General features: G+C 45.9%; 1 protein-coding gene across 36 annotated transcripts in view; it reads left to right on the top strand.

Moving 5' to 3' along the window:
* PTPRD (protein tyrosine phosphatase receptor type D) overlaps positions 1-14,293 on the top strand; it is an 878,514-nt gene that overhangs the window by 786,101 nt on the left and 78,120 nt on the right. For all 36 annotated transcript variants that reach the window (XM_069764541.1, XM_069764828.1, XM_069764762.1 and 33 more), the window contains one exon: positions 7,888-8,063. In XM_069764541.1, the coding sequence (XP_069620642.1) occupies positions 7,888-8,063 (176 nt within the window). The remainder of the gene's footprint in view (positions 1-7,887; positions 8,064-14,293) is intronic.

Below are 14,293 nucleotides of genomic sequence, written 5' to 3'. Positions count from 1 at the left end.
AGGGATGGTCTGATGTGTTATCTGTGCGGGCAGTATCGACCCATTCACCACTCGTACCGTTACTGGTTGAGGTAGCATAACCAGGGGTATTGCGTGACGTTGGGCGAAGGCAGAAGACATAAAATTGCCCTCCACCCCAGAATCCACGCAGAAGTCTTCCGAATGGGAGTATGAGCCTAATGTTATTGTCCCCTTAAAGGATAATTTGGAGGCAAACGTCGCCGTGTCTAGTGCACCTCCACCTACTACCACTAGACGCTGACGTTTCCTCGACCGCTGGAGACATCTGGTGGCAAGATGTCCTGACTGTTGGCAAACATGACAAACCTGGAGTGCACGAGCGGTCCGGGACTTAGATCCCGCTCGTGACACTACCATAGGCTCATGGGACTCAGGAGCCTGGACTGGAGATTCCAAAGGTTTGGCGAAGGTGGGAGCCAGCCGAAACCTCTGCCTACACTGGGCTCGCTCTAACCTCCGCTCGTGAAAACGGAGGTCAATACGAGTGGATACTGTTATTAATTCCTCCAGTGTGGCGGGAATCTCCCTAGTGGCCAGGGCGTCCTTAACGTGGTCAGCCAGCCCCCTCCAAAATATAGGAATAAGGGCCTTATCCGACCACTCCAGCTCAGATGCTAGCGTGCGGAATTGGACGGCAAACTGGCTGACCAAGGACGAGCCCTGAGTCAATGCCAACAGTTGGAGCGCCGTATCATGGGTGACACGAGGTCCTAAAAAGACCTGTTTCAGAGTGCTCAGGAATAACGGAGCACTCTGCACCACATGATCGCCACGCTCCCACAGCGGCGTAGCCCACTGCAACGCCCTGTCCGACAATAAAGATAAGATAAAGCCCACCTTAGCCCGCTCTGTAGGGAAACGAGAGGCCAGAAGCTCGAGATGTATTGAGCACTGACTCACGAAACCCCTACAGGACTTACTGTCACCAGAAAATTTCTCTGGTAGCGGGAGGCGAGATAGCGTCGGTACAGGGGTGGCAGTGGACAAGGTAGCTGCAGCCACACTTGCAGCCTGAACAGCGACAGCAGTAACATCCACAGCTGAGGTTGAACGCTCAAGAGCCGCCAACCTTCCCTCCAGCTGCTGGATGTACCGCTGTGAACGCTGATCGTCCGTCATTACTAGCCAGACCTTGGCGCTAGTATTATGTTAGGACTGGCGGATCGCACCAAGTATAAGGTGTAATGGTATTAGGTGCGTTCGCCGTCCGAGGTCCACCGTGCAGGTGAAAACCCTGCTGCTAGTAGAGACGGACGAGATGGCGGTACAATATGAATACACACTTGTGTTAACTTCACCCAGTGTGAAGGAAGCGAACCCTGTTGAGTCACAGGGCCGCGGTACCGCACCAAGAGAATATATTTAGAGGCACGAGAGCGCGTGCGGTGCCGCACTGGCGGACGCCACTAACCACCCAGGCTTGGGTTAGGAAAGCGCAGAGAAAGCGCACGGCACCGCACTGGCGGTCACAGCAATAAGACGCTGTAATGTGTGTACTGTGCTGATGGCTAAGTCGGGCACTAGGTAGCAATCACCCACCTTCCGCGAGCAGTCATACAATAGGGAGGGGATTTTAAAGAACGACTTTCACTCACAACACACACACATTTACAAAAGACAATACTAGCGCATGGCCGTGCGGCCATGCGAGGCTTAAATAGCTGCAGCATGTTTAGGACCTTCCAAAGAAGGACCAATGGAGTGCTGCAGCACCTGAGCATGTGACCCTTGATCTCCACTGAGAGATCTCGCCCTGGGCATGCTCAGAGTGCAAAGCAGGATTTAGTCCTAGCAGCTACAAGGACCTTAGCTGCAGTATCTGATCATGTGACCCTCGATCTCCACTGAGAGATCTTACTCTGGGCATATTCAGAATGTAAAAAGCAGGACTTAGCCCTAGAAACGTCCGCTCGCCGCTGCCCAGCACTGACTTCAATGGGAGAAGCAGGAAACGCAGCAGTAACGCTAAGCACAGAGTCAGACTGAGCGAGACGCTGGGATCGACGTCTCTGCTGAGCAAGCTCCACTGCGGCAGGAGAAGAATGGGAGACCGCAGCGGAGATGGCCCGAGATTCCCCCTGTGCAGAGGCAGGAACTCGACCCCTAACACTTCTTAAACTAAATATTCGTCCCTGATAAAATTAAAAAAAGCCTATACTCACCTGGCGCCATTCCCGCGGTGTCAGCACTCACTCTCCCTGGGCTGTGATGCGGTGTTGACATGTGACACCGGTCCCCAATCAGTGCTGGCATCAGTGTCTCTGTCTTCAGACAAACTAAACATGAAGAGGAAGCCAGGGATCAACTGCAGACCGAATTTCCTCTTCAGGTTTAGTTTGTCTGAAGGCGCGGACAGTGACGCCAACACTGATTGGACGCTGGGCATCACATGTCATTCAACCGCATCATATCCCTGGGATCATGAATGCCGACACCGATAGAACGGAGCCAGCACGGAAAGTGAGTATAGGCTTTATTATCTGGGCCGAACATTTAGTTTAAGAAAAGGCTGTCCTAGTAGAGGACATCCCCTTTAATATAAATTCAATACATTGAAGCAACATTGACATTTGGCCTCCCTGCATTAGTATAGCTATGGAAATGCTTTTCAAGATAACCACTGTGGTCACTTATAGAAGCATAAATATCACATACCCCTCCATCAACAGCCATTTTGAAAAAAGAGAGCTGGGCATTCTGTGAGGAAAGCAAAAATCAGCTCAGGACCAGAACCTGTAATGCTTATATATTCATAAATGTCACAAAATCATGGCCACAACACATATGTTAAAATAAAGCTGACGTCACCAATCCCTTTACGAAATTAATTAAGACATGTAAGAATAGCACTGACAGTAACTTATTTTGACCTGGGAAAATTGTAGCATTTGAAGTAGGGACTCTAAATTTATCTTACTCACTTATATAGCGCCATTATTTCCAGAGCGCTTTACACACATTATCATCGCTGTCCCCGTTGAGGCTCACAATCTAAATTCCCTATCAGTATGTCTTTGGAATGTGGGAGGAAAGTGGAGAACCCGGAGGAAACCCACGCAAACACGGAGAGAACATACAGACTCCTGGTAGATGTTATCATTGGTGGGATTTGAACCCAGGACCCCAGTGCTGCAAGGCTGCAGTGCTAACCACTGAGCCACTGTTCAGCATTGAATAGCAGATACCATACTGCATCTTTTACGATGTTTCACCAGTTGTGGGAGAATCCCCAGTTTTGTGAATTTCCAGCCCCTGGCATTGAGAAGCTCTTGTAACAAGATGCTCCAGCCTAACTCTTCGGACAGAGAATTCAAAGTCTAATAATATTGATAAAGTGCCCTGCTAGCTGGCATCCTCCGGCTACAAAAACATTCAATTCCATTTCTTTAGTAATTCAATACATTTCCAGCTTTGCCAGTAAAGTGTCTTCCTATGCCCGGAATATTTCCACAAATAATCAGCTTGAGAATAACCGTTGTTTACGGCTCCAGACTTTCCTTTAACGTTCTATTGATTAAGGGATAAGTATATTGTTTATATCTACAATAATTCACGTAGTGATCTTTATTACAAACCAATTATACATTATATATAGACTAAAATCACTAACCTGCTATTGATTGTATAACACACAAGCTACAGAGCCGATCTGAGGTTTTGTTTGTGAACAAGCGATTCGAGAGTGTAAAACCACATGTCAACAAATCATTATTGTCTTATCTTCATAGCAAATTTTTGTGTTGTTAAGTAATAGGAAGGACACAATGAGTTAATATATTACCATTTCCTACTGTGACATGAGGGATGCACCAAATATGAACAGCCAGTAACATTGGGTGAGGTTCATAGTTTTAAGGTTGAGAGAAAACACAAGTCCATCGAGTTCACGCTATAACGTAGCGTATTGGTCAAGAGGAAGTCAAAAATCCCAAGTCTTAGACACTAAAAGCCCTATATTAGGAAACATAATTCCTTCCCACCTTTATATATGGGTTAGACAAAACGAAATCCAACACATGCCGTCAATAGAGCAAAAAATATATCTCTGACTTCAAAGAAGTGGTATAGTACAAAAAGGAAAGCATTTGTAGGGTTTAGGCTTGATTAACGCAATGTTTTTGTGCCCAAAAACGTCCGTTGGCCATATATTTGCTAAGTTAATATAACATACATTAGGCCGCTGTGCAATGTTATAGCTGTATCTCAACTGAATTTATTACACTTTTCAGGGCAACCATATGCAAACAAACAAATATTTGCTTTATATTTTATCCCCTTAGCAACTGCCCTATTGTGTTTTTCTATGATAATTGTTGGGGGGATTTTTTTCTGAAGTGGCACCATTTCACTGGTGAGATTCAGAAGTAGTTTCTAGGTCAATATGCTGTACAAGTATGATACCTATGCTGCTTCTAGAAGTCTGTGACATTCAGTCATGATTTCAGATGAAAAAATACAGAGACCAATAAAATCTATATACTATAGATAATGGCATTTAAGGTATTTGATAGAGGGAGAAGCCTCCCTCTGTCAACCCATCCATACCCAGCAATGATTTAACAACCATCAATTGAACAAGTCACCTGGTTTACCCTAAGGCTATGTGCACACGCTGCGGATTTTGCTGCGGATCTGCAGCAGTTTTCCATGAGTTTACAGTACCATGTAAACCTATGGAAAACAAAATCCGCAGTGCACATGCTGTGGAAAAAAACGCGTGAAAACGCTGCGGTTTATATTCCACAGCATATCACTTCTTTGTGTGGAGTCCGCAGCGGTTTACACCTGCTCCTCAATAGGAATCCGCAGGTGTAAAACCGCAGGTGGAATCTGCACAAAATCTGCAGTAAATCCACGGTAATTCCGCTGTAAATCCGCAGTGATTTACCTGCGGATTTACCAAAATCAGTGCAGAAAAATCCACACACCATTCCACAGTGTGTGCACTTACCCTAACCTGTCTGGCTATCACCTAAGCTTGAAAAGGAATGCAATTTTAGTGTCTAACGCCACCCTCCCCCCCCCCCCCAAATGAATAAATAAAAGATAATTTGTCCTGCAAAAAAGCATTGCAGGACTGTGCAAAAGTTTCAGGCAGGTGTAGAAAATATGCTATAAAGTAAGAATGCTTTAAAAAATAAATGCAATCTTTAGGTACCCAAAAACATGCATTGGCCACATATTTGCTAAATGAATGTGACATACAGTACATTAGGCCGCTGTGCAATGGTATAGCTATATCTCAACTGAATTTATTACACAGACTGTCTTTCTCTATTATAGCACAACCACTCATACATACACAGCCCCTCCAAACAGTCTACCACAGCAGCACAGAGTATGTCAGCAACAATGTCAAAGCATCTCTTTCTCTCTCTGTCTGTTTCTCTCTGTCTGTCTTTCTATGTTCTCTCTCTGTGTCTCACTCTCTGTCTCACTGTGTCTCTCTCTATGTATTTCTCTATTTGTCTCTCTCCGTATGTCTCTGTGTCTCTCTATGTATTTCTCTGTGTCTCTCTCCATGTGTCTCTGTGTCTCTCTATGTATCTCTCGATGTGTCTCTCTCCGTGTGTCTCACTCTCTGTGTCTCCCTTTGTCTCTCTATGTATCTCTCTATATATATCTCTCTGTGTGTTTCTCTCTGTGTATCTCTTTCTCCCTCTCTGTGTATCTCTCTCTTGCTCACTGTTTCTATGATGAGGAACATGTTTTTGCTTTGGAGCGGCCTGTAGGCAGGACTTTTCTCGATTTCTCTAGCTTATTGCGGGAAGATAAGACTCTACCTACAATCCTGCCACAGAGCACGGGCATATCAGTAACAGATAACTTCTAACACTTTTTACACAAGAACCACAAGACTGATTTCTTCACCCCAGGTATTTTAATCAGTGTAACAACAGCAACCTGACAATGCCTGTAGATTACTTAGAAAAATCCTGCTGACAGGTTCACTTTAACGATGCTGAGTCTGAATACACAAAAGGCAAATGGCAATGGTTTAGCTGGCTAAATGGGGTCACTTGTGGGGGGACTCTGCTTTTTTGGCACTTCAGTAGCTCTGGACATATTGTCCACAATCTATTCCAAGCAAATTAGAGCTTTTTTCTTTCCAAGCTATGCGTCCAAACATTAGTTTTTGACCACATATGGGAAATCACTGTATTGAGGAGAAATCGTGGAACATTTTTGGATCCATTTTCTCCTTTACAGATTTTGAGCTAATCAAAATTTTACTGGAAAAAGATAATTTTGCTTACATTCAAATGTAATAAAATCCTGTGAAGGACCTGTGGACTGAAACTTCTCAATACACATCTAGTTACATTTTTTGAGAGGGTCTAGTTTCCAGAATGGGGTCACTTTGGGTTGCTACTGTGTAGGCACATCTGAACATCTGCAGATGCAACATGATCTTTGCAATCTATTCCAGTGAAATTTGTGCTCCAAAAATCAAATAGCGCTTCTTCACTTCTGAGCCCTCCATGTACCCTATAGGTTGTCACCATATATAGGATATTGCTATGTTCAGGAGAAATTGCAAGACAAATTGTGGGTCATTCTTCTCCTATTAACCACTGTGAAAATTGGGATTGAAGAAATATTTTAGTGGTAAAAAAAATAAATTTGTATTTTTTTTCATTCTGCTCCACTTTATTATTTCTTGTGAAGAACCTGAACAAATTTCCTGATAGCAGCAGTAAATATATTGAGGGATGCCATTTTTAAAATACTCTAGTTTCATTTTATTTTTTTGGAGTGGGAGAGGGTGTTCCAAATACTTTTTCCCCTCAAAGGCACTTAACACTGAATCAGAATAAAATTGGATTTGTAAGTTTCCTTGAAATAAATGCTGCTAAATCTTGACCCTTCTAACCCCCTTACAAAATAAAAGGATGTTTTAGAAATTTCATATGGCAAATTTTATTATGTGTTTTGTGTAGTATGACAATCTAGTTTAACTAATTTAAGGTTATAAGCATTCAGAGTTTGAAAATTGCCATTTGTACCTAAATTTTAGTCAAATTTCATATATTTTCATTAAGAAAATGCTAAACTTATTGTCCTAAATTTACCAATGAGAAAGTACAGTGTGTCACAAAGAAATATTCTCAGAATAACTTATCGCCGCATAAAGTGACACATGTCAGATTTTAAAAATGGAGCTCGGCATTTGGACCAACAGTAGCTTGACACATGCAGTATTGAGAGGTTAATAATTTTCACAATAGCAGACAAATAAGAAACAGTTGCATACCTCTGTGCCCTTAATTGACTGGAACTTTAAACATTTCTGTCATCGCTTGAACATGGTGTAAATCCAGCTTTTAATATCTTAGGCCACATGCATACGTTGAGTATTTGGTGAGTTTTTTTACCTCAGTTTTCGTAAAATCAAGAGTGGAACAATCAGAGGAAAAGTATAATAGAAACATGTCACCACTTCTGGATTTATCACCCACTCCTGGTTTTGGCTTATAAATACTGAAGTAAAATACTGACCAAATACTGATAGTGTGCTCATGGCCTTATAGTCTCTTTACTTTTTTTTCCCCTCCCAAATATTATATTAAATTTGTATACAAAGTTGGATCTGAAAAGTCAGGAGTATTTATTCATTTTGCTTTGATATGCCATAGTTAGGTGACCGTGCCTTTCATATAGTTATAAGCCGAATGTCTGGTATCTTATTTTGTAAATGAACCTGCATTTTTATTTTCAACCCAGCAAATAATATTGTTACAAGGAAATCTTTCCAAACTCATAATTTCCAATGATAGCTTTGAAAAGCCATAGGAAAGTATCTGTTTTCATTAGCTGATGTTATATGGATCATTACAATCAGTCGTGCCCCTTCTTGTCTTCCAGGCATACCGGGAAGTGACTATATCAACTCCAATTACATTGATGGTTACAGAAAGCAAAATGCCTATATAGCAACACAAGGACCTCTTCCAGAAACCTTTGGAGATTTTTGGAGAATGATGTGGGAACAACGGAGTGCTACAGTTGTAATGATGACCAAACTGGAGGAGAGGTCAAGGGTAAATATATTTATATATTGCTTTACAATATATCATTGTAATACAGATTACTATATAGTGTTTGTATTGAGTAGAATAATAGTCATGAATAGCTGTAATTTCTTTTCAAAGATACCTTTACTTTTTTTCCCCTCCCAAATATTATATTAAATTTGTATACAAAGTTGGATCTGAAAAGTCAGGAGTACTTATTCATTTTGCTTTGATATGCCATAGTTAGGTGATGTTTCTACTAGTGAAATCTGCATGTTTTAGGAATATTGTAGGAACACTACATATAAGGGAAATCTGTCAGCAGGTTGTTGCTGTGTAATCTGAGAGCAAAACAATGTAGTGGAAGATATCCTGATTACAGCCATGTGTCACTTACTATCAATGTTTTATCAGCAGATTATTACTAGATGATAAGCTTCCGCGTGGCTCCTAGTACAACCACGCCCCTACCTCTGATTAGCATCTTTCTGTCAATATACAGTACAGACCAAAAGTTTGGACACACCTTCTCATTTAAAGATTTTTCTGTATTTTCATGACTGTGAAAATTGTACATTCACACTGAAGGCATCAAAACTAAGAATTAACACATGTGGACTTATATACTTAACAAAAAAGTGTGAAACAACTGAAAATATGTCTTATATTCTAGGTTCTTCAAAGTAGCCATCTTTTGCTTTCATGACTGCTTTGCACACTCTTGGCATTCTCTTGATGAGCTTCAAGTGGTAGTCACCGGGAATGGTCTTCCAACAATCTTGAAGGAGTTCCGAGAGATGCTTAGCACTTGTTGGCCCTTTTGCCCTCACTTTGCGGTCCAGCTCACCCCAAACCATCTCGATTGGGTTCAGGACTGGTGACTGTGGATCCCAGCCCCATTTATAAGGCAAGAAATCCCACTTATTAAACCTGATAGGGCACACCTGTGAAGTGAAAACCATTCCCGGTGACTACCTCTTGAAGCTCATCAAGAGAATGCCAAGAGTGTGCAAAGCAGTCATCAAAGCAAAAGGTGGCTACTTTGAAGAACCTAGAATATAAGACATATTTTCAGTTGTTTCACACTTTTTTGTTGAGTATATAAGTCCACATGTGTTAATTCATAGTTTTGATGTCTTCAGTGTGAATGTACAATTTTCATAGTTGTGAAAATACAGAAAAACCTTTAAATGAGAAGGTGTGTCCAAACTTTTGGTCTGTACTGTAAGTCACTGCATTAGTAGATGAAAATCATTAGAAAAGAAATTCAGTTAGATTGTAATATGTCATATTGTCACAGCTCCTTGTTGTTATTTTACAAGAAATGTGGTACTGAAACCGGACTTTATAAATAACGTACACAGGGAGATGAGATTGTATCAAAACAGTAATTACCCACTTAGCTTCTTTTTTTAAGTGGACAAAAAAAAAAATTGAAGAATACATTAACCCCATCACACATCAATCAATGGTCAGATCTAATGCAAGGTCACTTTGTCATTATTCAGATTAGCAAATGTGTGCAGTTTCCTTTTGCCTTTACCTTTCTATCTTGTACCAGTCACTCACATTTGTTTCATCCACGACGATGACTGTAATTTCTACTTGAAAATATGAAACGGATGCAATCCAGACAACAGAGCTGAGTTCTGCATAGCATGTACCTTTCAGTAATTATTCTCTCCAGAGAATAATAGATGTCATATATATACTAAACCAAGTGATCTTACTGTGTGTTTGTGTCCTTCACTAGAATTTTGCTGTTCTTGACCTCACATTTTTCCCTGCCATAGTCTATACTGTGTTGCACAAAAGGCATTTTGTTGTGAAAACCTAAGTAACGTTCCCAAATAATGAGGTCTTACCTTGCACTTAAAGGGGTTATCCAGGACTATTTAATTTTTTTTTTACTACGGGCGTAAGAACTAACAGGCAGGTATCAGCCTCTTGTGCCCAGTGTCGCTCTTTGCCAACACAGAGTAGTCACAGATTGCTCCTGCCAGCAGTTCAGTAGCTTGTGCTCACATTATGTCGACAGAATAGTGGCTTCTCTTGTGCTCTGTTCTATTGATGGGGTTTGACTGCCGACGTCATACTGATTGACAGCCGGTTTCCCGCTGCTTAACTGTGGGGAGATGGCATGCACGATAGAGCAGCCTGGAAGAAGAAGAGCTGCTCTGTTGACGTGGAGCAGCTGAATCGTTGTCAGGAGCAGTCAGTGACCCCTCTGAGTTGGCGCGTCTAGAACTGGCAGGTGGTTGCCCCTGTTTCAACTACCTGCATGTTAGTTTTTAGGTGCACAGTAAAAAAAAAAAATAGTCATCAATCTTTCATTTGAGACTTTCATTATTTAGCTAAATTGGAGAGTATTGAAGAATCTTTACTTTTACTGTGAACAAGGCTTCATTTTGACATACATAAAACATGATCCGTGTATGGACCATGATGTTTGGACTGGTCACTCATCTCTTGACCTGATTTTGACAACCTCATAAGCATATGTGTGGCTGTTGAGTTCGAGTCGGTAGACCCAAGGCCAGTTTATATATCATGGTCCATACGCAGACATCTGCATTCACCTTTAAATGAATCATCAATTGATTGAAGATGCTTCATCTTCCCAGTGGGGGTGCTGCAGGAGAATTGAGCATTTGCCAAAAAGTTCTCTACAGATGACAACTAATCTAGGGGTTTGAGTATTCATTTGAATCTTCCCTGATCCACATGGGTAATTTCCGATTTTTGGAACACAGGTAGAAGAAACCTACACAAACACATATTTTCATTATTAAAATCCAGTGACATTTTGACAATTACATTTTGTGACGGCGCCTTTCTTAACAGGAAACATAATAATACCATTTGACATTTTCTGAGCTTTTTTAACTTTACAAATAGAACATACTTTTCCCATGAACAAAAATTACTACAATGATGATATGACAAGCTGTCAGTGTTCAAGTGGAAGAATTATATGTATTTGCAGTCATCGCCTGGCCAAGCTTTTAACTGTCTTAAGGTGCCAATCAGTTCATTTTTGCCCATACCTGCTTTTTTCATCTCCTTTAAATAATGGTTATTGATGTAATAATAACAATAATAATCTTTTTCTCAATAAGCTGTGATTGTAGTGAAAATACTCATTTCGCTGTCATATATTGTCTCATGAAGAAACCGTTGGAGCACATGTGGCATTCTGTCAATGGAGTTTTAAAATAAAACTAGATGGGTATTTCCTGAAGGAACTACAGATAGTGCTTTGTAAAGGTGCCCGGGCTGCCCCTGCAAGACTTTCACACTTGGGTGCCCTTCAGGCGCTGGTTTGGTGGGCGGGGCCCCTCAGGGGATGATTTGGTGGGGGGGGCCACTCTGTGTCCGATTTGGTAGACGGGACCACTCTGGGTCCGATTTGGTGGGCGGGGCCACTCTGGGTCAGATTTGGTGGGCGGGGCCACTCTGGGTCAGATTTGGTGGGCGGGGCACCTCGGTCAGATTTGGTGGGCGGGGCACCTCTGGGTCAGATTTGGTGGGCGGGGCACCTCTGGGTCACAATTGGTGGGCGGGGTCACTCTGGGTCACATTTGGTGGGCGGGGTCACTCTGGGTCACATTTGGTGGGCGGGGTCACTCTGGGTCACATTTGGTGGGCGGGGTCACTCTGGGTCACATTTGGTGGGCGGGGTCACTCTGGGTCACATTTGGTGGGCGGGGTCACTCTGGGTCACATTTGGTGGGCGGGGTCACTCTGGGTCACATTTGGTGGGCGGAGTCACTTTGGGTCACATTTGGTGGGCGGGGTCACTCTGGGTCACATTTGGTGGGCGGGGTCACTCTGGGTCACATTTGGTGGGCGGGGTCACTCTGGGTCACATTTGGTGGGCGGGGCACCTCTGGGTCACATTTGGTGGGCGGGGCACCTCTGGGTCACATTTGGTGGGCGGGGTCACTCTGGGTCACATTTGGTGGGCGGGGTCACTCTGGGTCACATTTGGTGGGCGGGGTCACTCTGGGTCACATTTGGTGGGCGGGGTCACTCTGGGTCACATTTGGTGGGCGGGGTCACTCTGGGTCACATTTGGTGGGCGGGGTCACTCTGGGTCACATTTGGTGGGCGGGGTCACTCTGGGTCACATTTGGTGGGCGGGGTCACTCTGGGTCACATTTGGTGGGCGGGGTCACTCTGGGTCACATTTGGTGGGCGGGGTCACTCTGGGTCACATTTGGTGGGCGGGGTCACTCTGGGTCACATTTGGTGGGCGGGGTCACTCTGAGTCACATTTGGTGGGCGGGGTCACTCTGGGTCACATTTGGTGGGCGGGGTCACTCTGGGTCCGATTTGGTGGGCGGGGTCACTCTGGGTCCGATTTGGTGGGCGGGGTCACTCTGGGTCCGATTTGGTGGGCGGGGCACCTCTGGGTCCGATTTGGTGGGCGGGGCCACTCGCGGTCCGATTTGGTGGGCGGGGCCACTCGGGGTCACATTTGGTGGGCGAGGTCACATTTGGTGGGCGGGGTCACTCTGGGTCACATTTGGTGGGCGGGGTCACTCTGGGTCACATTTGGTGGGCGGGGTCACTTTGGGTCACATTTGGTGGGCGGGGTCACTCTGGGTCACCTTTGGTGGGCGGGGACACTCTGGGTCACATTTGGTGGGCGGGGTCACTCTGGGTCACATTTGGTGGGCGGGGTCACTCTGGGTCACATTTGGTGGGCGGAGTCACTCTGGGTCACATTTGGTGGGCGGGGTCACTCTGGGTCACATTTGGTTGGCGGGGTCACTCTGGGTCACATTTGGTGGGCGGGGTCACTCTGGGTCACATTTGGTGGGCGGGGTCACTCTGGGTCACATTTGGTGGGCGGGATCACTCTGGGTCACATTTGGTGGGCGGGGTCACATTTGGTGGGCGGGGTCACTCTGGGTCACATTTGGTGGGCGGGGTCACTCTGGGTCACATTTGGTGGGCGGGGTCACTCTGGGTCACATTTGGTGGGCGGGGTCACTCTGGGTCACATTTGGTGGGCGGGGTCACTCTGGGTCACATTTGGTGGGCGGGGTCACTCTGGGTCACATTTGGTGGGCGGGGTCACTCTGGGTCACATTTGGTGGGCGGGGTCACTCTGGGTCACATTTGGTGGGCGGGGTCACTCTGGGTCACATTTGGTGGGCGGGGTCACTCTGGGTCACATTTGGTGGGCGGGGTCACATTTGGTGGGCGGGGTCACATTTGGTGGGCGGGGTCACATTTGGTGGGCGGGGTCACATTTGGTGGGCGGGGTCACTCTGGGTCACATTTGGTGGGCGGGGTCACTCTGGGTCACATTTTGTGGGCGGGGTCACTCTGGGTCACATTTGGTGGGCGGGGTCACTCTGGGTCACATTTGGTGGGCGGGGTCACTCTGGGTCACATTTGGTGGGCGGGGTCACTCTGGGTCACATTTGGTGGGCGGGGTCACTCTGGGTCACATTTGGTGGGCGGGGTCACTCTGGGTCACATTTGGTGGGCGGGGTCACTCTGGGTCACATTTGGTGGGCGGGGTCACTCTGGGTCCCATTTGGTGGGCGGGGTCACTCTGGGTCCCATTTGGTGGGCGGGGTCACTCTGGGTCCCATTTGGTGGGCGGGGTCACTCTGGGTCCCATTTGGTGGGCGGGGTCACTCTGGGTCCGATTTGGTGGGCGGGGTCACTCTGGGTCGGATTTGGTGGGCGGGGTCACTCTGGGTCCGATTTGGTGGGCGGGGTCACTCTGGGTCCGATTTGGTGGGCGGGGTCACTCTGGGTCCGATTTGGTGGGCGGGGTCACTCTGGGTCCGATTTGGTGGGCGGGGTCACTCTGGGTCACATTTGGTGGGCGGGGTCACTCTGGGTCACATTTGGTGGGCGGGGTCACTCTGGGTCACATTTGGTGGGCGGGGTCACTCTGGGTCCCATTTGGTGGGCGGGGTCACTCTGGGTCCCATTTGGTGGGCGGGGTCACTCTGGGTCCCATTTGGTGGGCGGGGTCACTCTGGGTCCGATTTGGTGGGCGGGGTCACTCTGGGTCGGATTTGGCGGGCGGGGTCACTCTGGGTCCGATTTGGCGGGCGGGGTCACTCTGGGTCCGATTTGGCGGGCGGGGTCACTCTGGGTCCGATTTGGCGGGCGGGGTCACTCTGGGTCCGATTTGGCGGGCGGGGTCACTCTGGGTCCGATTTGGTGGGCGGGGTCACTCTGGGTCCGATTTGGTGGGCGGGGTCACTCTGGGTCACATTTGGTGGGCG

This window comes from Ranitomeya imitator, chromosome 1, assembly GCF_032444005.1.
Source record: "Ranitomeya imitator isolate aRanImi1 chromosome 1, aRanImi1.pri, whole genome shotgun sequence".
Classification (NCBI taxonomy): Eukaryota; Metazoa; Chordata; class Amphibia; order Anura; family Dendrobatidae; genus Ranitomeya; species Ranitomeya imitator.
Note: the sequence above shows the minus strand (reverse complement) of the source record. Positions and strands in the feature narration are given on the sequence as shown.